General features: G+C 43.2%; 1 protein-coding gene across 1 annotated transcript in view; it reads right to left on the minus strand.

Moving 5' to 3' along the window:
• Positions 1 to 239: 239 nt before the first annotated feature.
• The window catches only part of LOC120054763 (DNA-directed RNA polymerase, mitochondrial-like), a 93,931-nt gene continuing 71,148 nt past the window's right edge, over positions 240 to 23,022 (minus strand). Inside the window, exons 16-21 of the mRNA XM_039002347.1 lie at positions 18,244 to 18,296; positions 7,559 to 7,657; positions 6,585 to 6,657; positions 5,088 to 5,179; positions 2,665 to 2,738; positions 240 to 1,638 (exon numbers count right to left, since the gene is read on the minus strand). Of these exons, the coding sequence (XP_038858275.1) occupies positions 1,589 to 1,638; positions 2,665 to 2,738; positions 5,088 to 5,179; positions 6,585 to 6,657; positions 7,559 to 7,657; positions 18,244 to 18,296 (441 nt within the window). The 3' untranslated portion in view covers positions 240 to 1,588. The remainder of the gene's footprint in view (positions 1,639 to 2,664; positions 2,739 to 5,087; positions 5,180 to 6,584; positions 6,658 to 7,558; positions 7,658 to 18,243; positions 18,297 to 23,022) is intronic.

The following is a 23,022-nucleotide window of genomic DNA, read 5'->3' on the forward strand; positions in this document are numbered from 1 at the left end:
TACAGATGGCTCTGAAGTGATTGCAAACAAGGCACTTGAGTTAATGATAGAGGGCTTTGCTCAGAATAAGAGAATGTATCCATGCCTAAAGAGCAAATATGACTTCTTTGTAATCACTTGTGAACATTATGAGGAGTTGGTAAACAGATGGCACGAGACAGATGGCATGCAAATTGTTCAGTAATACTATATTTATGAAATGGTTTAGTTTAAGTAGTGTCGCCGAAGTATTCCGTTTCAACTGCAACACTAAAAGAAAGCTACATACAATTGTAACTGGGCCAGATTCATGGCAAACAAATGACCAGTTACACAGAGTGGATAAGCAGAAAAAAAGAATGTGGCTTTTTTTTGCAGGATCATCCATATTTCATGACGTCCTCCCTCTCACAGCCAGTTCTGTTTGGGTCTAGGCTACATTTGCATTTCAACATCGACTCAACACCTTTTGTCTGAAACTGCTCTAGCGTTTGAAGCCCAGATCAGATACCATTCCTGCCTTTTTTTACCTCTAGATGTGGGCACTGGCCCAGAAAAATATGAACTTTGTTGATTAGCAATTCTTCAAACCCTTTGTGGTGCCTCATAAAAGGAGACCATCTTATGATGCTCGATACAATTAAAGGGTACAGATATAATGAAATAAATCCCCATGTCTGTAAACACATAATCCATTCAAAATGCTTATCATCAAATGAACAAGAGATGCTTTAAGAAATACATGTTTATTTAAAAAAATCTATTGCTTAATTACTCCAAAAGGTGAAAATAAGAACACGAAGTCACAGATTTCTCCCTCATTCCCATCCATTATTTCTATCTTCTTCCCTCTCTCTGTAAGTGAGAGTAACTGTCTCTATTGGAAACTTGTGAGGTAAATTAAGTATCGCTCGAAATGTGAGAGTGGGCATCTCTTCCTGGGTGCCTCTGAATCGATGAAAGGCAGGATCATGTGCTTAATGACCCAGGTGTTAGCTGGAGGGAGAGAGCCGACCGACTCTGCCCAGAGAAAGAGGGGGGATGGAGGGCACAGACTGACCACACTGGCCTACACCGCTGATCAACGCTCACTCAGAAGTCTCTCTTAGTGTCTCTGGCTCTTTATGTAATGGGGGTATTCCTAATAAGGGGAGGACACACAGGTGCGAGGAACACGAGCGTAATACAGTATAATGCAACGCTCACATTCTCGTCAAGAAATGTCATTCGCACACATTGACACACGGAAACATTCTCTCACAACCATCCACACACTACAGTAACAGGAGAGTGAAAGTCAAAGCATGGGTCATAATTGAGCTCTGTTGAGATCTTCAGTCCAGAGTGGGGAAGCTGCTCTCCTCTCCAGAGCTGGCCTCTCCTCCCACAATGGTCTGTAGCTGGCTGTCTGGGTCACTATGAGTGATTGAGCTGCTTCCGAAGGCCTTGGCTTCGCCCAGCGGGCTGTGGATCAATCAGCCGATGTCTGAGGGAGACAAGACCTCCCAGCCTCCCAGCCCCACGCAGCCCTCCCAGTGTTCAGCCTCACAGCCTGTCAATCCCACTCATCTCCCTCCATTGGCTTCTGCTTCCTGTCTGTCTGTTCCTCTCAGCTGAAGAAGTAAGTGGAATCCTTTACCCGCTGGAGATCAAAGTTGCCTGGGAGACAAACACAACACAAACTCATCTCAGTGAAAAGTGATGCGTGATGATTGCTTAAGTTTTGATCTGTCAAATATTGTTGTCCAATTCTGAGTGATTGATCAAGTCTATCAATCTCCATCTTCAGATCCGCAGTGAATTCAACTCTGAAAAGTTGCCCCTGTACATGACTGTCGACTCCTATAGATATATTATAGGAGTCAATGCTTCCCCTACCATTATATAGGTGGGCCAGACTGCTGACTGTAACCTGTCATATGTGAGTGTAGGAGCAGGGAGGGGCCTGTCTGTCTATATAAAGGGACCAGATTATAATACTGATTCTGTCATTAGAGGGGAAATGACAGCTAGGCAAGACACCCACTCTGTGCATAGCTATTCTATCTCAACTAATACATGTAACCTACTATGTGAGAGGAACAAAATGTTCCGATTATGTTGTATAACAATGGGCGATGCTGAAATTAACCACGACCTGTTCAATGTAACCTGGCAGAGTGATGCAGAAAATCATCCTGGATTATGTCCAGCTAGTATTCATCCACTGTATCCTGTTAGAGGAGACAGCCAGGGGTTACCGTGGTGATGGCCTCTGTATGGTTCGGACACAAAGCAGACCACCACATCTGCCTGAGCCATGTAAACAGATTATGAATGCGGGTGGAGGTTGGGGACAATTAATGGTAATCAATTTTATGCAATTCAGCTGCTGGTGCCAACCAACCGCTACAGACGGACAGAGAGAGAGGTTGCGTAAAGCCTCCTTCAGAACTGATGGATGGACGTGGTGCTGACAGAACAACAGACGCTGTTATCAATCATCCTCTTTGTCTATGCTGTGGGGATTAGAGGTGGAATCTGATGGACAGAACACACAGGTCACATAGGGTGCAGAGAGAGAGAGACAAAGATGCAGAGAGAGAGACGCACAAAAGAGAGTCAGAGAGAGATGCAAAGAGAGAACGAGGCAGAGAGAGAACGAGGCAGAGAGAGAATGAGGCAGAGAGAGAGAAAAACACTGACCTGTTTGGGGCACTTTGGCCAGCAGCAGCAGCATTCTACGGTACTCCAGAAACTTTTTGCTTTTGACCTCACTCCTGGAGGAGAAGGGAGGACAGGATAAAAGCCTTATTTAACTGTTGTTGTTGTGGTGGTGAGAGGTTGGTCAGGAGTCCCGGTTAGTGAGAAGAGCAGGACAGTGGTGCAGGCTCCTCAGGCTCATCTCCCTAAGCTCCAGCCTTCCTCTGTCTCTCCTCGCCTCTCCTCCTAGGGACTAATGACCTCACGGGGCCTGGGCAAAGGGGGTGAGGGACTGGACTGAGGTGCCCAATTACCCAACAGAAGGAGCAGTGTGGATACCATGTACACTTAACCCAAGCCCAGGGGATTACCGTAAAAACAAAACTTTTTACAAGCAACCTCACTAACAGTAAAACAGCCTTTTTACTGTAATACAAGTGGTCTGTTGAGATTCTAAACACATTTACCTTCAAAGGCAGTCTGGGATCTGGGAATTTGTTCATGTTAAAAATCATGTCTATTGGATAGCATAGTTAAAAGCCCATCCAGCGTTTAGTATGTTTAGTTTCTACAGTGCTGAAATGATTATTACTTTAACGATGTGTGTATGCTTTACCATGCAACTACAGTGCATTAGGAAAGTATTCAGACCCATTCCCTTACACATTTTGTGTAGTTACAGACTTAATCTAAAAATAAATGTAAAACAATTTTAAAAAATCGTCAATCTACACAAAATACCCCATAATGACAAAGTGAAAACAGGTTTTTAGAATTTTTGCAAATGTATTACAAATAAAAAAAAAAGAAAAACCTTATTTACATAAGTATTCAGACCTTTTGCTATGAGCCTCGAAATTGAGCTCAGGTGCATCCAGTTTCCATTGATCATCCTTGAGATGGTTCTACAACTTGATTGGAGTCCACCTGTGGTAAATTCAATTGCTTGGACATGATTTGGAAAGGCACACACCTGTCTATATAAGGTCCCACAGTTGACAGTGCATGTCAGAGCAAAAACCAAGCCCTGAGGTTGAAGGAATTGTCCGTAGAGCTCCGAGACAGGATTGTGTCGAGGCACAGATCTGGGGAAGGGTACCAAAACCTTTATGCAGCATTGAAGGTCCCCAAGAACACAGTGGCCTCCATCATTCTTAAATGGTTGAAGTTTGGAACCACCAAGACTCTTCCTAGAGCTGGCTGCCCGGCCAAACTGAGCAATCAGGGGAGAAGGGCCTTTGTCAGAGAGGTGACCAAGAACCTGATTCGCTGGTCTGATGAAACCAAGATTGATCTCTTTGGCCTGAATGCCAAGCGTCATGCCTGGACTAAACCTGGCACCATCCCTACGGTGAAGCATGGTCGTGTCAGCATCATGATGTGTGGATGTTTTTCAGTGGCAGGGACTGGGAGGGACTGGGAGACTAGTCAGGATCGAGGGAACGATTAACGGAGCAAAGTACAGAGAGATCCTTGAAAACCTGCTCCAGAGCGCTCAGGACCTCAGTCTGGGGGCGAAGGTTAATCTTCTAACAGGTTAACGACCCTAAGCACACAGCCAAGACAACGCAGGAGTGGCTTCGGGACAAGTGTCAATGACCTTGAGTGGCCCAACCAGAGCCCGGACTTGAACCTGATCGAACATCTCTGGAGAGACCTGAAAATAGCTGTACAGCGATTCTCCCCATCCAACCTGACAGAGCTTGATAGGATCTGCAGAGAAGAATGGGAGAAACTCCCCAAATACAGGTGTGCCAAGCTTGTAGCGTCATATCCAAGAACACTCGATGCTTCAACAAAGAACTGAGTAAATGGTCTGAATACTATGTAAATGTGCTATCATTTTTGTTGTATTCTTTATACATTTGCCAAAAAAACAACACTATTTTTGCATCATCATTATTATGTGTGTAGATTGATAAGAAGAAAAAAACGATTTAAACCATTTTAGAATAAGACTAACATAACAAAACGTGGAAAAAGTCAAGGGGTCTGAATAGTGTCTGAATGCACTGCATATCATTAAAGTCCAGCTCTGGCTTGTCCAGGCTTAACAAGTACATAGCGTATACAGGGTGAGAGATCACAGCAGTAAACTCCCAAGTAGATGAATGTTTGTACATTCTTTGCATACATGGCTGAGAGAAAGTGAAAGTTTAATCGACAGTGCTGTTGCATCTACTTTTTGTTGAGTTATGTATTCTCAGTAAAAATGCACAATGTGCAATAACAAGTTCTGTTAATGCACAAAATAGGCGAGGTTCGCATATAAAGACATATAAAGTCAGGTTTTTCCCCTCCCCAGCACTTTTTTCCCCTCTATGCTCCTTTCCTCCTTCTATCTTATAGCTAAATAAAGCAAACTAAACTGCCAGTCCCAGTGTGGTGTATCAGTGGTCCAGTGTGTGTGGTGTGTAGAAACTTACAGTTGCCCAGAGCAGTATTTTTTCAGTAGGAAGTTGGACAGCTCTTGAAGAATGGGCTGGCTGTGCAGTGCCACAAACTGCTCCCGGCAAACCTGGCAACCCAAGAGAGCACAACACACACAGTCACTCTACTGTACTCCCAACACTCAAGCAATCACTCTATTCAACACTGGCATTTGACTGTACTGGGAGTTCTAGAGTGATCTGGCAACCCGAGAGAGTCACTTACTCTGTCCTCATGATACAAGCAGAACCAACAACACTACTCAACTCTCCAGCTTCATTGACACAGGACTCTAAGTCACACTGCTGTAGGGTGAGTTATGCTAATGATCTCCATTGGGGTTGCTCCATTTGTCCTCTCCAGTCCTGTCGGTCTCCATTGTGTGACTGGGGAGATCTAAACTAGGTTGATGAAACGCTCACAATCCCTCCGAGAGGAAGGAGAGGAGACCGGTCACAGACCCTGATACTACATAGACAACAGGGGAGGGCAGGAGGAGAGAAGGAGAGGAGGTAGAGGTAGAAATGGAGAAGGAAAGAGATAGGAGACTAGCTAGAGTGACTGGGGCCATTCATTTATGCTGCCAGGTCGGTGCTAATTTAATGCTCGTCTGAAGAATAGAAATATGATAATATAAAATCCCATGTCATATGTTAAGGTGCTGACCAAGATATTTAGAGTGCTGCCCCTAGCCTTTGTGTTCAATTGGCTATGTAATGAGGGAAGGGCACTTTGAGATTTAAACATGACAAGAAATAACCACACTGTGAATAACCGCTTCAATGCTAATCATTGGAGATTGGATGAAGAAATAGCACTTTCCTTAACATAATTCACACAGAAATACCATTATGGTAATTCGGCCATTTTGTATCTCAACAGAGCGTCTCAATTTAGTGTTGTTGACACCTTGGAGCGTCTCAATTTAGTGTTGTTGACACCTCGGAGTCACGCTAAAAAGGACAGGCCAACACAGCCATCTATACTCCGTAATGGCCCTCTGTAACAGGATGCAACTCTGGGACATATGGTGCTGTCTGCTGCCAATAGCTGTAAAGCCATGTATTAACAGCCAGGCAGCCAGTGGTGTAAAGTAATTGACTCTGGCCACCAGGGAAGGCCTATATGGGGTATTATACTCTGGGTAGTTCAAACCTTGAATGCTGATTGGCTGACAACTGTGGTATATCAGACCGTATACCACGGGTATGACAAAACCTGCTCTAATTACGTTGATAACCAGTTTATAACAGCAATAAGGCAACTCGGGGATTTGCGGTATTTGGCCAGTATACCACGACTGAGGCCTGTGTCCAGGCACTCTGCGTTGCTTCATGCGTAAGAACAGCCCTTAGCCGTGGTATATTGGCCATATACCACACCTCCTTGGGCCTTATTGCTTAAGTATACTACCACACCTAGCCACAAGGAGCTGTGTGCTAAGGTCAAAGGAGGAATGACGAAGGTGATAGAAGAAAATGAAGATGACGTACCTTGTTCATGGTGTCGACTGTGATGGCGTGGGTCCAGAAGCAGTCGTGGACGGAGACGAACGTCAGGCCGGCGCTGGAGAAGCACACAGAGGAAGAAGGAGAGAGACATGAGATATAGGGCTAGACGCGGTGGAAGGAAATCGTGGTGGAAACTGGACACCGTAACATGAGGTTACACAGCCTGGGAGACATACTAAGACTTGAATCACTGTGACATAGTATGACAACAGTTTATGGGTTCAAACAGAGATGGTTATTCAGATGGCTATCCCATGCAGATTTCACAGGGGTCATGAGAGCTTATACCGTAGCAGGCTAGAGCAGGGATTGGCAACTTTGATGGTGGTGGGGCCAACAAAAAATCTGAACTCATCATGAGGGGCAGTGGCCCGAGGGTCTGCGTACCCATACATGCAGTCAGAGCCGGCCCTAGCCTTTTGGGGGCCCTAAGTGACATTTTGTCGGGCCCCAATTCTACACATTTTGCCATGGGGTGAAAATGAGGAAAATGTAGCAATTTTATAACCAATTTCTTGCAATTCTACACAGTTTTCTATGGACCGGAGAGAAAATTTGCAATTCTACACAGTTTTCCATGGACCGGAGAGAAAATGTGCAATTCTACAGCTTATTTCCTGCAACTCTACTCATTTTGCCATAGGGTTCAGAGAAATGTTTGCAGTTTTGAATATGATATCTGAGTGAGAGTGACTAAGAAAATTAAATGGGGGCCCCTCAGTCGGTAATTCGACCACGATTACTAAAAGTTTAGATAATTGAGTGACTGTCAGTGAGTGACAAGAGAAAAACTGCTGATGCACAACCACATTTTAGAAATAGGCCTATTCTACTTTTTTAACTCTCAACAGCAATTTGAGACCTCCTTGGAAATTGATGCAGCCTGCCACCAGTTTCCCCATCCCTGTTGTAGAGTGTGGTGTGGGTCAGAGGTTATAGGTTAGGCCTTAGTGTACCTGTAGCAGTAGAGAGCGGTCAGCATCATGTGTGTGGAGTCCAGAGAGTGGATGAAGTTAGGAGGGAAGGCATTCTTCTGTTTCACAGTGTCTGGTCTCCTGTGGATGAAAAACAGGACAGTTATTCACAACAGGAGAAGACACACACAGTCACACGCTAACTATGTTTCTCTCACACACCCCCCACTATGAAGTCCTTGATGATGCAAGGAACTGAAAAGCCAGTTTCCAAGTACATAAATCACTGATGGTAGATATGAATTATGAATGAGTGACAAAGAAACAACAGAACAGATGTTCACGTGGCAAAGGCATCTCGCCAATAACAACTGCACTCTAAACTTCCAATTTCCCGTGTAAGCTTCCAGCTAATTGGGTGTTGGCGAGAAAAGAAAAACATATTGCAGTATTAGTAGCTGTTTTGGCAACTGTGATCCAACTGAAGGGTTGGAGAAATGTAAATGTACATCGACCTCTGCTGAAAGTGAGCACTTTCCCAATCTGTATATGCACACATTATCCTCATTAGCCTGGGCCCTGCCCTCCCAACCCACTGCTCCAGTGCACTTGTAATGAGGATGGAGTACAGGGGGATAATAGCTTGGGATGCACCCAGCAGCACAGACTAGACATAGGCATGCCAGCTATACAGATGTCAACTCCACTCCCCTGTAACGCATTTTGGCTGGGAACTGGCCAGAGTGATGGAGAAAATAGCCAAGCCTGTATCAGTGCTTAGGGGTAAATTCTACCTACTCTGAAAACTATGCGGTTAACTTTGTCTCTATGGGGAATGGGATAGACTGGGAGTTTAGCTTCAAGCACTTTAGCAACAGTTAGTCAAATCAAATCACATTTTATTGGTCACAAACACATGGTTAGCAGATGTTAATGCGAGTGTAGTGAAATGCTTGTGTTTCTAGTTCCGACAGTGCAGTAATATCTAGCAAGTAATCTAACAAACACAACTACCTTATACACACACAAATGGGATGAATAAGAATATGTTTATATAAATATATGGATGAGCGATGGCCGTGCAGCATAGGCAAGATGCAGTAGATGCTATAGAATACAGTAAATACATATGAGATTAGTAATGTAGGATATGTAGACATTAAAGTGCTGTTATTTAAAGTGGCTAGTGATACCTTTATTAAATCAATTTATTAAATGTATTAAAGTGACAAGAGATTTGAGTCTGTATGTTGGCAACAGTCACTCAATGTTAGTGATGGCTGTTTAACAGTCGGATGGCCTTGAGATAGAAGCTGCTTTTCAGTCTCTCGGTCCCAGCTTTGATGCACCTGTACTGACCTCGCCTTCTGGATGATAGCGGGGTAAACAGGCAGTGGCTCGGGTGGTTGTTGTCCTTGATGATCTTTTTGGCCTTCCTGTGACATCGGGTGCTGTAGGTGTCCTGGAGGGCAGGTAGTTTGCCCCCGCTAAATACTTTGTTCAGACCCCACTAACCTCTAGAGAGCCCTGCGCTTGTGGCCGGAGCAGTTGCCCTACCAGGCGGTGATACAGCCCGACAGGATGCTCTCGATTGTGCATCTGTAAAAGTTTGTGAGTGTTTTAGGTGGCAAGAAATATTTCAGCCTCAGCACTGTTGCGCCGCCTTCACCATGCTGTCTGTGTGGGTGGACCATTTCAGTTTGCCCGTGATGTGTACGCCGAGGAACTTAAAAAACTTTCCACCTTCTCCACTACTGTCCCGTCAATGTGGATGGGGGGCTGCTCCCTCTGCTGTTTCCTGAAGCCCATGATCATCTCCTTTGTTTTGTTGACATTGAGTGAGAGGTTGTTTTCCTGACACCACACTCCGAGGGCCCTCACCTCCTCCCTGTAGGATGTCTTGTCGTTGTTGGTAATCAAGCCTACCACTATAGTGTCGTCTACAAACTTGATGATTGAGCTGGAAGCGTGGATGGCCACGCAATCATGGATCAACAGGGAGTACAGGAGAGGGCTGAGAACGCACCCTTGTGGGGCCCAAGTGTTGAGGATCAGCGGGGTAGAGATGTTGTTTCCTACCCTCACCACCTGGGGGCGGCCTGTCAGAAAGTCCAGGACACAGTTGCACAGGGCGGGGTCGAGATCCAGGGTCTCGAGCTTAATGACGAGTTTGGAGGGTATCATGGTGTTAAATGCTGAGCTGTAGTCAATGAACAGCATTCTTACATAGGTATTCCTCTTGTCCAGATGGGATAGGGCAGTGTCCAGTGTGATGGCGATTGCGTCGTCTGTGGACCTGTTGGGGTGGTAAGCAAATTGCAGTGGGTCTAGTGTGTCAGGTAAGGTAGAGGTGATATGATCCTTGACTAGCCTCTCAAAGCACTTCATGATGACAGAAGTGAGTGCTACGGGGCGATAGTCATTTAGTTCAGTTACCTTTGCTTTCTTGGGAACAGGAACAATGGTGGCCATCTTGAAGCATGTGGCCACAGCAGACTGGGACAGGGATTGATTGAATATGTTCGTAAACACACCAGCCAGCTGGTCTGCACATGCTCTGAGGACGCGGCTAGGGATGCCGTCTGGGCCGGCAGCCTTGCGAGGGTTAACACGTTTAAATGTTTTACTCACGTTGGCCACGGTGAAGGAGAGCCTACAGGCGTTGGTAGTGGGCCGTGTCAGTGGCACTGCATTGTCCTCAAAGCGAGCAAAGTTGTTGTTTAATTTGCCTGGGAGCAAGACGTCGGTGTCCGCAACGGGGCTGGTTTTCTTTTTGTAATCCGTGATTGACTGTAAACCCTGCCACATACGTCTGGTGTGATTCCAGGGCTGGTTATTGTATGGGAAAGATAGAATGCTTGGTGGTAGTGGTCTATCTGAGTGTGGGACGGTTAGATGGTTAGAGGCCTGTAAGCACAGGAGAGCCACAGCCAACCACTCCACCTCATCACTTACTTGCATTCCCTAATAAAGGCCTTTTTAAGACTCTAATTACCACAATACTGTGTGCGTGTTTGTGTACAGTACATGTTTTCCTACCTTATCAGGACCAGAATGTTCTGACAAAGTAGGAAAACAGGAAACATTTTGTAAAGCCAGGACTTTTTTCAAGTCCTGAATTTGTTTTAAATGCTATTTTTGGCTTAAGGGTTGGGTTTAGGGTTTGGGGTTAAGGTTAGGGATACGTTTAGGGTTAAGGTTTAGGAGTTAGGAAAAATAGGATTTTGAATGGGAATACATTTTTGCTCCGCAAAAAGTACTGAAAATTCACGAAAACAAAGCTGTGTGTATGTACACGAGTGAAAGCTGGGAAAATCAGCAGAGAGGAGGAAATGCTGAGCTCTGCTGTAACTGGCAGCCTGTGAAATACTGATACTTTCTCTGGCAGAAATCTAAGTTGAGAGGAATAACTCTATAAGCAGCAGCGTCCCTCTGCACGCACGCACACACACACACACACACACACAGTTTGAGATAAAGAGAAGGAAGCTTTTTGGTGTGTGCCGCCGTGCTCGTGTGTTGCGGTGAATGTCAGGTCAGACAGAAGGCTGTCAATCTGTCTCCTCTCTCTGTCAGTGCGGTATTTATGGTCTCTCTCGGTGTCAGTGAGGTATTTATGGTCTCTCTCGGTGTCAGTGAGGTTTTTATGGTCTCTCTCGGTGTCAGTGTGGTATTTATGGTCTCTCTCGGTGTCAGTGTGGTATTTATGGTCTCTCTCGGTGTCAGTGTGGTATTTATGGTCTCTCTCGGTGTCAGTGTGGTATTTATGGTCTCTCTCGGTGTCAGTGAGGTATTTATGGTCTCTCTCGGTGTCAGTGTGGTATTTATGGTCTCTCTCGGTGTCAGTGAGGTATTTATGGTCTCTCTCGGTGTCAGTGAGGTATTTATGATCTCTCTCGGTGTCAGTGAGGTATTTATGATCTCTCTCGGTGTCAGTGAGGTATTTATGGTCTCTCTCGGTGTCAGTGAGGTATTTATGGTCTCTCTCGGTGTCAGTGAGGTATTTATGGTCTCTCTCGGTGTCAGTGAGGTATTTATGGTCTCTCTCGGTGTCAGTGGCAGACCTCACAGTAATGGGGAGACTGTCACAAGGCATAGGCCTCACCCCACTGAGGGATCAGACAGTATGCTACAGACAGCAGCAATTAAAGGGGAGCTCTGTCCCAGTCACGAGCTGGATGAATTAGTCACAAAACGTGTATGGCTGTCAGTCAGCATGGACATTGTGAAGAACAGAGTATGAAATTAACGTTTTATTTTAAAGTTAGAAATGACCCATATGCATTGTTCCAATCTTAGTGATACAGCTCTAGTGTTTAGTGTTATAGTGTAGGCACTCACTCAAAGATTTACACTAACTAGCCCAACTAGGCCTAGTTTCCTATGTTGCACAGGAATATGTATAGGCTACTTTAAAAAAAGTTTCAAACCAAATACCCAACAAACAACAACCACGGTGTATCAACCTCCAGCTCTACCTCTGATACTAATCACACATTCAATGGCCCTTTTACAGAAATCATTCAGCGGTGACATTTTAGCCCAAATGCCACCCTACCCAGGGCTATCAGTGGCCTGTCTGTCCGTCCATCTGGTGCAGATGGCCCCATTGTTTTCAACATATCTTTCCTTTTCAAGTTCAAAAAGTTCACAAATACATTATAAAACATGTCAAGGATTGTTCACATCATGCTCTATGTTTTTGGAAGAGAAAGAGACAAAGAGGGAAAGAGAGAGAGAAATAGTCATTTCTTACAAACTATCCCTAAAAGGACAGAAATACTGTAAGTAATAGTAATAATAATAATTACAGCAGTTTACCTCAATGTCATTGAATAGAATTAACACACACGTTCCTGTTTTTGTCTATACAGTTATTTGGCAGGGTACAATATGTCTTTAGTCGCAACCCGGCTGTTAGAATTTACATTACATACACATTTTTCAGTCTCTGAGTCCTTTGACTTACAGTTGGCGGCTGTGGTTTGAGCCAAATTGGCCGTAGTCATTTTCTGTGCAATCACTAACAGTACCCTTAACATGTACATGTGGTTTTTATCATCCAGGGTACAAGGTATTGCTCCCAATAAAATGAAAAGTGATTCCAGTGGTAACTAAATGTCTAGGAGTGTCTTCACTACTTCTTTTTTAATGTTCTTCCAGAACCCCTGTAACTTTGGACAGTCCCAGAAGATATGTGTGTGGTCTCCCATTGGTCCACAGCCCTCCCCCCCCCCCCGCATACAATTTCGATATCAAGAAAGGTGTTAACGCATCTCATCTTCACGTTCCAGTCAAACTAGTGCATTTGTGACTACTTTCACAAATTCTCTCCCATGATTTATCTTCCACCACCAAATTCATTTCTAGTTTCCATCTTCCTTTAACATCCTGCGTGTGAAACCTTATATATATATAACTGAGACACATATTTTTTGGCTATTTGACCTTCCAATATGTTTATGAAATATTGCTCGACACTGAATGCTGATTTTTTTATGACCTCCCATTTCTTGTGTGTCATTAGGTTGTGTCTTATCTGGAAGTACCTAAACATGTAATTTGCCGGTAGACCAAATTTGGTTTGGAGCGGAGTAAAAGATTTGTGAACATTCGCTTCAAAAAGCTGGTTAATTGACCCTTCGCTAAGCCCCACCCCCCTTGGTTACTGTTGCAACCTCAGACAGCATTTTCCCAGGAAGCCCAATACCCCATTCAGCCACTGGCGAAATCCCCTCACAATGATCTCAAACTGTGTTTCTAATACACAATGAAATTAAACAGACTACCCCTTGCGAATCAGGAAACTCTTGGGTATGTTGTGGTGGACTGTTGCTTCACGGGAAAGGGAACCTGGTAAAATTATGTTTGTAGTGTAGCTAGCCACTGAATGGCTCCGAATTCACTGTCAGCATGCAGTGAAAGCTATAAATACTTTTGGAGCAAACTAGCTTGCTAGTGCTCTAAAATCATACCCTGATGTTGACAGCAGATGGGAGTTTTATTCATAACATTGCTAACTTAGCTAGCTAACATACAGTACCAGTCAAAAGTTTGGACACACCTACTCATTCAAGGGTTTTTCTCTAATTCAAAAAAATATTTTCTACATTGTAGAATAATAGTGAAGACATCAAAACTATGAAAGAACACCTATGGAATCATGTAGTAAACAAATCAAATTATATTTTATATTTGAGATTCTTCAAAGTAGCCACCCTTTGCCTTGATGACAGCTTTGCACATTCTTGGCATTCTCTCAACCAGCTTCATCGGGAATGCTTTTCCAACAGTCTTGAAGGAGTTCAAATAGCCCTTACAAAGCTGTCAAGGCAAAGGGTGGCTACTTTGAAGACTCTAGTATAAATATATACCGTACCAGTCAAAAGTTGACACCTACACCTTTCCTTTATTTTTAATATTTTCTAAATTGTAGAATAAGTGAAATGCCAAGAGTGTGGAAAGTTGTCAACAAGGCGAAGGGTGGCTACTTTGAAGAAACTCAAATATAAAATACATTTTGATTTGTTTAACACTTTTTTGGTTACTACATGATTCCATATGTGTTATTTCATAGTTTTGATGTCTTCACTATTATTCTACAATGTAGAAAAAAATTAAATAAAGAAAAACCCTTGAATGAGTAGGTGTGTCCAAACTTTTGACTGGTACTGTACATTTTGAGAACATACGTTTTATTAAGTGGCTAGCAAGCTAGTTAGTATTAGCAACGTTTGGTGGTCAATGATACTGAGAGCTAGCTAAGCAGCTGAGTTAGAAAACAATGTAACAAAAGTATAATTTTGTATTCGAAAAATACTTCAACAGGCTATGTATTTCAGGAATCACAAGGACAAGTACTCCTGGTACACTGTTAAATTATTGATCAATTTAAACATGTTTTTTTTGGACGAAAACTCTCCGTTTTTGCCATAGCCCTCATTGGCTTTCATGCAATATAAACTTGAGCTTTTCCGAGGTGTTGGACTTGATGACCGTTGCTATCCAGTTGCTGCTGTTGGTTCCCCAAAATTCTGGGGCGGGGCTAAGCAAAGAGTCAATTGTGATCAACCCTTTCTGCCATTATGGACTGCTGTCCATACCTTAAGAGTGTATCTTTTACATTCAGTCTTCAATCTAACTTTCCTCCAATGTAATGGGCCTAAAAACAGTAATGAAGGAAGGGGTGTTCCCGGAAATGAATTGTGAGCTGTAGCCATTCACTGGATATAGGGTTGAAGTTCCATACTCGAATCCTTAATAAACAATGGAATGAATCCCATTCTCAATAGTGTTTGTTCTAGGTATAACCAATCAACCCTATCAAATACCTTCTCCGCATCTAGGCTGAGAAGCATGGCTGTTGCAGAGAAGCATTGCTGTTTGTTGTCTACCCTTAGCCAGTGACTGAATGTTTAATACCCTCCTAATATTGTTAGTAATTTGTCTGCCAGGTATAAAACCTGTCTGAACCGGGTTAATCAGTTTCCCTACTGTATATGTTTCTGAATTCTCTTAGTACATTTCAGGTCCGTGGGGAGGAGACTAATATGCCTGAATGAGCTACACTGGGAAGGATCTTTACCTTCCTTGTGGATTACTGTTATGATTGTCTCTGACCATGTTTTGGGTGGGTCTTCCTTTGATAATGCATAGTTATATACTCTGCACAAAACCAGGGTAATATCATCAATGAAGGTCTTCACCTCAGTATCCATCTGTCCCCTGGTGATTTATTATTTTGCAATCTCTTGATGGCTTACTCAATCTCGTTCTTTATAACTGGCCGTGTCATTTCGGCCCAATCTTCCTGTGATCATTTTGTGAGATTTAGGTTAGACAAGAGGGTTCAAATGTTTTCTTGTTTATGGTCTTGTCCTGATGAATCATTAAGGTCTTTATAATATGCTACAAACACCTCCGCAATGTCACTTGGTTTTGAGACTTCTGCTTTAGAGAAGGGATGAATTATCTTAGGGACTACTCTGCTAGCCTGGGCTTTTCTTAGCTGGAAGACTAGCAACTGGCTGGCTCTATTACCCATCTCATAATATCTTTGATTAGGAAATCTAAATGTCCCTTCTGTTTTGTAAGTCAATAACTCATATAACTTTTGTTTACATTCATTCAACTTATGCAATGTATTATCGTCCCTTGTTTTTTTATGTTCTCGTTCAAGTCTCTAAACTATCTTCCAAACCCTGCTGTTTTTCAATACCCTGCTTCTTTAATTTGGCAGACAAAGCAATTATCTTCCCTCTTAATCCCGCCTTTGCCCCTTCCCACAAAATGGATTGATACATCAATATCAAAAAAAAGAAAGTAATCTTTCAAATGTTCATTGTAACTCTTGCTTTACAATATGTTATGTCAAAAGTGCTTCTCCATTCCTAGATGTATCTTTAGACATACTTGACTGGGGTCCGATATAGTTTAACGCTGCATTCCTCTACTTTATGTAAATACTGCTTGGATATAGAAAATAAGTATATTCTGGAGTAGCTGCCATGACCCTTTGAGAAAAAATGTGTCTTTCATTCTGGAATGCTTAGAACGCCAAGTATCAATAAGCCCCAGTTCATACATCATGGCAGCCAGGGCTTTAGATTTCTTAGAATGTGGACTGTGCTCAGCAGGAAGTCGGTCAAGCTTGTAATTCTGTATGCAATTAAAAGACCCCGCCAATAATAACCATCCCTTTTGCATTGTCCACGATTACAGTTGCGATATCTTTAAAGAACCCTGGGCAGTCCTCATTTTGATGCATTCAAGTTCAGAATAGTAATTTCTGTCCCCACTACCCTTATCTACCCTGATCATCATTCAACACTTTATTCTTGGCAGAGCACACAGATGTATTAAATAAGATTGCAACACCTCTTTTTTTCCCACCATGAAAAGATGCGCTAAATACTTGATCTACCCATTCTCTTCTTAATTTTTTAGTTAATTCTTTGTTAAATGTGTCTCCTGGACATGTTCTACTGAACATTTATATTATAACTAATACAATTAACTAGTCGTTTAATCTGTTGTTTTGCGTTGATACATAACTCCCCCCTCGACTTGTACTCCCCTCCCTCTCATCATATAAATCCATTTTAAAAAGTAATGTCTGTGAAGTGCAGAAACTCACTCCTAAGCTCAATATGATGGTCAAGGATAAATGGAACATAACCAAACAAAATCAGTCCCCCACTCCCCCCAAAAACTGGTCGTCTCAAATAAATGTTGTTGATTATCTCAAATAAAATATACCATCCCCTTTTGACATATGTCCAGAGAGCTGTGCCTTTCCTGTCTGTCTGGAGTAAACACAGTCTGTGTGGATGCCATGATCCAAAAGAGTCAAATCCCCATCCTAGGAAGTTGCCGTACACGACCCATTGAACCTATTATCGGTTTGAAAAAAAGTTTTTCTTGCTAACATACTGTATATGTATACTATCTGTCGACAAAGTCATCCAATAACTAAACCAAATAAAGTGGCCTACATCTACATCGCAAATCAATGTGTTCATTACCTCAGTGTAAACACATATTGTAATGTGGGGCAATACATTTCAAATGTCTTCCTGGATGAATGTCTTCAGATCCATATCTGACAGCACAATTCTGTCCCTGCCTCCTGCACCTGCCATCGGTCTCTCTCGAAATCTCTCTCCAGTCGGTTTCTTTCTTCCATCTGTACCGTGATGCCCAGGTCCCTCAGGGTCGGGATTGCATCCATCAAAAGTGCTGAAGGTCTTCGTGCCTGAGTTTAGTGTCATCCTCAGTTGGGCTGGGTATGGGCACTTCGCTTTTATGTTTTTCCCTCCCAGCTGTTAGATCCCTTCTGGGACTCACATCCCTTTCTTCTGTAGGTCTGGGGAATAATCATGGTCAAAGTAGATTGTTTTCTCCTGAAATGTAACTTGCCTCTGCTCCCAGGCCTGGCGTAGAATATTTTCTTTGACAGTAAAGTCCAGAAACTGCACTATAATGGACTTTGCCGGTGCTTCTGTATCTCTCAGCTTCGTAACCAGTGCCCTCACAAAGCTCATCATATTTATTTCAACGCATTCTGCTACCTGGTAGATCCGAATATTCTTACACCTCAGCATATTTTCCAAGTCGTCACACACCGTGGCTCTGTCCTCACCTGTCTCCTCTGGAACTGTCGTTAATTGTTGTTGTATCTACTTGACAAAGTCATTATTCAACTTAATATATAGTACTACAGTAGTTAGCTAGTTTTCCATTTGGGTCGCAGCTGCGTCTTCAAGCTGTTTACCCATTCACGACGTCACCGGAAACTCCCTTTAGTCCACTGTTAATACAGTCCCAAAATGTTTTGCATGTCAGCAGTCAAGTTAAAATATAGGATTTTCAAGACGCAAAGTGTCACTTGCCACATCATCCTGATGATGTGCTTGCTGTCGCTGAACGGATCAGAATGTGACCAATCAAAAGAGGTAAACATGTCTTGATACTGTTTTTATACAGGGTGTACATGTCAAAGTCTCTAAAGCAAGTTGGAGATGAGTGGAGAGAAAAAAAGTGAACCCTGAGAAGATACCGATGGATGACAGGGTTGGGGTCGATTCCATCTAAATTCCAGTCAAGTCAGGAATGTAACAACTTTCCCCTATGGAGAAATCCCATGTCCAATGCAACTGACAGGAATATAAACAGAATTGATCCCAACTCTGGTAGTGTTAGAAGGGTCTGGAGGGAGAGGAACTTACTCTTTAGAGTCGTGGGTGATCTGGAGACTCAGGTACTGGATGGTGGCCTTCAGCTGCAGGAGACATGGGGGGGAAAGGGAGGAGGACATGAATGAGTCAGGTAGGTTTGATGATGTCATTTCAGTCAACGAAATGGTGGAGGTTGGGAGAGGGGAGACTGGATTAGTATTAGACATTCTGTAAACAAACACACAAAGCAAACAGGGTAAACTTCTAACACCCAAAGCAGTCCTTCTGTTTGACATTTCTAACACATTGATGGAAAATCAAATGAATGTGGAATCCATTCTTATTGAAAGCCTTTGATTGACCTACAAGTGCTACCCATTGATTCCCAGCCCATCTGCCACAGAAATGACAATAGAACACAAGACATTAATGACTGGTAAAACCTGACTTGAGCCAACATACAAGCGTACAGTGACAAGCTAACAAACAGTAATTGTCTCCTAGGACAGTAGTTTCCAACCTGTGAGTCAATTATAATAAATCAAAAAAGGGATCAAAATATCAATTGTCTTCCAAAAATAATAACAGTTGGGAGCATCTTGATGTTAGAAACTGTCAAACAAAAATCCATCTGTAATAATAGGCATTTCATGTGTTACTTTCACTGATAGAATTGACTAAGATATTTTATGTAAAAAAAATGGTGGTCCTCAAAAGCTTTTGACAGTTATTTGGTGGTCCCCGGAAAGGAACAGGTTGGGAACCGTAGTCCTAGAAATAAACCTGACTAGTGCTCAATAGCTCAACAACAGCTACTGACAGAGCAGACACACTAACTACTATAGGTTCTGCCACAGAAGAGAGTTTGGCCAGGCGAATAATGGAGCCCATCACTTTGGCCCTGTAAGAGCTATAAGGGAAGCCATTTTGTCACGAATGTGAGTGACTGCTCTCCACATTGGCCCTATCACTGTCACGCCCCTGAGTGCCTCAATCACATTACTGCTCAGATTAGTTTCTCCCCGTCTCTCTCACACACAAATACACACAGAGGGAGAGCAGTAGAGGAGAGAGGTTCCCTGCTCAAGGTGACACTGCATTGAGCCGGGACAGAGAGAAGACAGAGAAACATGAGAGAGACAAGCAGCACACAGCTGAGAGGGACATCTGAAGTGCTGAGGATAGCTTGAGAGCTGGAGCTTGGGTGCAGTGTGTGTGTGCTGGCCATGAGGTAAATTGAGATGCAGTCCTGTGGGTGGTCATCAATCACTATGATTTATGAATCTATTAGACCCCATTAATGGAATAACCACTTAATGTAGGAGAGATGAGAGAAAGAGAGTGGGGGGGGGGGGGTGGGGGGGGGGGGCAGAAAAAGAGAGAGAATGGGGGTGAGAGACACCTTGCTCACTCACTCGCCTCACTCATTAGTTATTCTGCCCTGCAATTCCTCTACAGCAGAGCTTCCAAAGGGGTGCACATTTTTGTTTTCGCTCTAGCACTACACACCTGATTCAAATAATCAACTCATCAAGCCTTTGGACCTGGGTCAGAGTGGAATCAGGTGTGTAGAGCTAGGGCCCTCCTTAGGGTCCCAGGAGCAGGATTAAGAAACACTGCTCTACAGAGACAGTAGGAATAAAGAACAGAACAGTCTTTTATACTCAGGTTGAAAGTGAAGCGAAGTGATAAGACTAGCAGTGAATGGGAACCTCTACCCATAGACAGAACAGGCTCTCTACGATAATAGAGTACCCTGATATATTGACATAAATGGACGTAACTGGAAAAGATCAGGTCAGGCCTGGGGAACTCCAGTCCTCGGGAGCCTGATTGGTGACACACTTTTGTGTCTAATAAACCACTAATCATGATCTTTAGTTTAGAATGCAATTACTTTAAAATCAGCTGTGTTTGCTAGGGATGGGGAAAAAGTGTGACAGCACTCCGAGGACTGGAGATGCCCATCCCTGGATCAGGTCATCATCATTGTAGCAGTATATCTCCTTCATCTAAGAAAGAAAGAACTCAGTTATGGGTCAAAATGATGCCCATCTAAGAAAATAACATTTTGGGAGCTCAGAATCAAATAGGATTCACTGTTTGCACTCCTACATCTAGCCATACCAAAGCAGCCAGGGCAGTCCTCCCACTGATACACCCTGGCAGTAGGCTTGTGTGATGAAAACATCTATCAACAACCAGATAAGACTGGCTTCAGACAGCAGACACTACTGCATATCATAGCACACATTACATGACCACTGCTGGTTCTGGAAAAGAATGAATGTCTGTCTGTCTGCCCGCCACAAGTGAAGAGAACCATTCATTCGTCTGGAACTCCTGACTAACTGAAAGCTCTCCAAATGAAGTGCTTTCACCGACACTGGTTCACTTAAAAGTAAATCATCAAAAGCACTGAGAACACTTAAAGACATGCTCGGGAACTTTGGCGACTAAGTATTTTTAAACCTCCCGCTTTGGGCTGGATGTGTCAATGTGTAGTTCATACAAACATTATTTTTTGTAGAATTACTGTCTTTCCTCAATTATCCACAAAATCCCTAGTTTGAAAACAGTTTTTCTGGAAGATGGGCTGCGCCACTTTCCCTACATTTCCCCCCACATGGGGCAGCCCCCTAGCAATTCAAGTTCTAGCCAATAAGCTTCAGTCCCTTGCCATTTGAGTGACAGCTAGCAAGTTGAACACACAGCAGAGCGAGAGAAAGAGCAATGACGTGGTGCACATATCTGCACATATGTGACTTAGTACGCAATTGTCTGGGACCAGTTTTGGCTCGTGACCTCTACTTTCAGAACTACTGGATAAAAAGAATACAAAAAGGTGAGTTGGGAATCTCTTTAAAACACTTACATTCATCACCCAGACTGTACTGTCGCTAACTGAATACGGTTAATTCATGCTGTCTGCAACTGCTTTCATGAATGGAAATGTGTTGCAAAAGCCTGTGTCCTATTCATTAGTGGAACCCGTAGCAAAACATTTTGCAACAGAAAATAAGCATTTGTTATTGCACAGGTTCAGATAGTGCCATCCTGTTTCTACCCGTTTTCTTCCATTTTGTGCCTAATGAAGGCAACCGTTGTCAGTTCTTTATGCTAAATTAAACATAGATAAATCAGGAATTAGGACTTCTGGAGATAAATCCAATCCCACAGTGACAAGCCTTCATGCAGGGTAGCAGCTCTCTTGATTTACCCAGCTAGCAGCCTCCTCTCCTGTCAATGGCTCCAGGGCACATTGATTTATTACAGAAACAACCAAACAGGTTGAAAATAGACACACACAGACACACTGGGCGATACATTCCCATCAGCATGTGCCATGTAGTGCGATCTCATCCATCAGCCCTCTAGGAGGAGTTGGAAGGAAAGATGTGTCTATCACTGTGGCAGAAAGTCCTTCCGATCTCCCCATGTCCTCAGGGATACATTTAGGGAGAAAGGAAGAGGTAATGATGGAAGGATTTGGGGTTAACTCAACAAACTACTCTATTGTACGTAGGGGCAGCAGTTAGCCTAGCGGTTAGAGTGTTGGGCTAGTAACCAAAAGGTTGCTGGTTCGATTCCCCGAACCGACTAGGTGAAAAATCTGCCGATGTGCCCTTGAGCAAGGCACTTAAACCTAATTGCTCCTGTAAATGACTTAAAATGTCAAATGTATCTTCCATATCCTTATTGGGTTTGCATAAAATAGGAATTAAAGGTAGGCGTAGCGAAATGACGCTGCCACGATTAGAGCTGCAGTTATTGAAATGCAAGACATCACTCTCACAAATCAAATCGTATTTGTCTCATGCGCCGAATACAACTTGTGTAGACTTGACATGCTTGCTTACGAGCCCATCCCAACGATGCAGAGTTTAAGAATAAAAATTGTAACAAGAGAAATAAAATACACAAGAATGAAGCTATATACAGGGACTACCAGTACCAGATCAATGTGCAGAGGTATTTGAGGTAGATATGTACATAAAGGCAGGGTAAAGTGATTAGGCATCAGGATAGATAATTATAAGTGTAAAATAAAGAACAGAATAGAAGCAGCAAATGTTGTGTAAAAGTGTGTATGTTTGTGTTGTGAATGTGTGGGAGTGTCAATGCAGTGCATTTGGAAAGTATTCAGACTCCTTTACTTTTCCCACATTTTGTTACGTTAGCCGTATTCTAAAAAGGATACAATTATTTCCCCCCCTCATCAATCTACACACAATACCCCATAATGACTAAATGAAAACAGGTTTGTAGGAATTCTTGCACATTTATTAAAAATAAAAAACAAATGCCTTACTCATAAGTATTCCGACCCTTTGCTATGCGACTCAAAATTGCGCTCAGGCGCATCCTATTTCCATTGATCATCCTTGAGATGTTTCTACAACTTGGAGTCCACCTGTGGTAAATTCAATTAATTGGACATGATTTGGAAAGGCACAAACCTGTCTATATAAGGTCCCACAGTTGACAGTGCATGTCAGAGCTAAAACCAAGCATGAGGTTGAAGGAATTGTCCGTAGAGCTCCGAGACAGGATTTTGTTGAGGCACTGATCTGGGGACGGGTACTAAAACATTTCTGCAGCATTGAAGGTCCCCAAGAACACAGTGGCCTCCATCATTCTTAAATGGAAGAAGTTTTGAACCACCAAGATTTCCTAGAGCTGGCCGCCCGGCCAAACTGAGCAATCGGGAGAGAAGGGCCTTGGGTCAGGGAGGTGACTAAGATCCCGATAGTCACTCTGACAGAGCTTCAGGTTTTCTCTGTGGAAATGGGAGAACCTTCCAGAAAGACAACCATCTCTGCAGCACTC

This window comes from Salvelinus namaycush, chromosome 10 (assembly GCF_016432855.1).
Source record: "Salvelinus namaycush isolate Seneca chromosome 10, SaNama_1.0, whole genome shotgun sequence".
Classification (NCBI taxonomy): domain Eukaryota; kingdom Metazoa; phylum Chordata; class Actinopteri; order Salmoniformes; family Salmonidae; genus Salvelinus; species Salvelinus namaycush.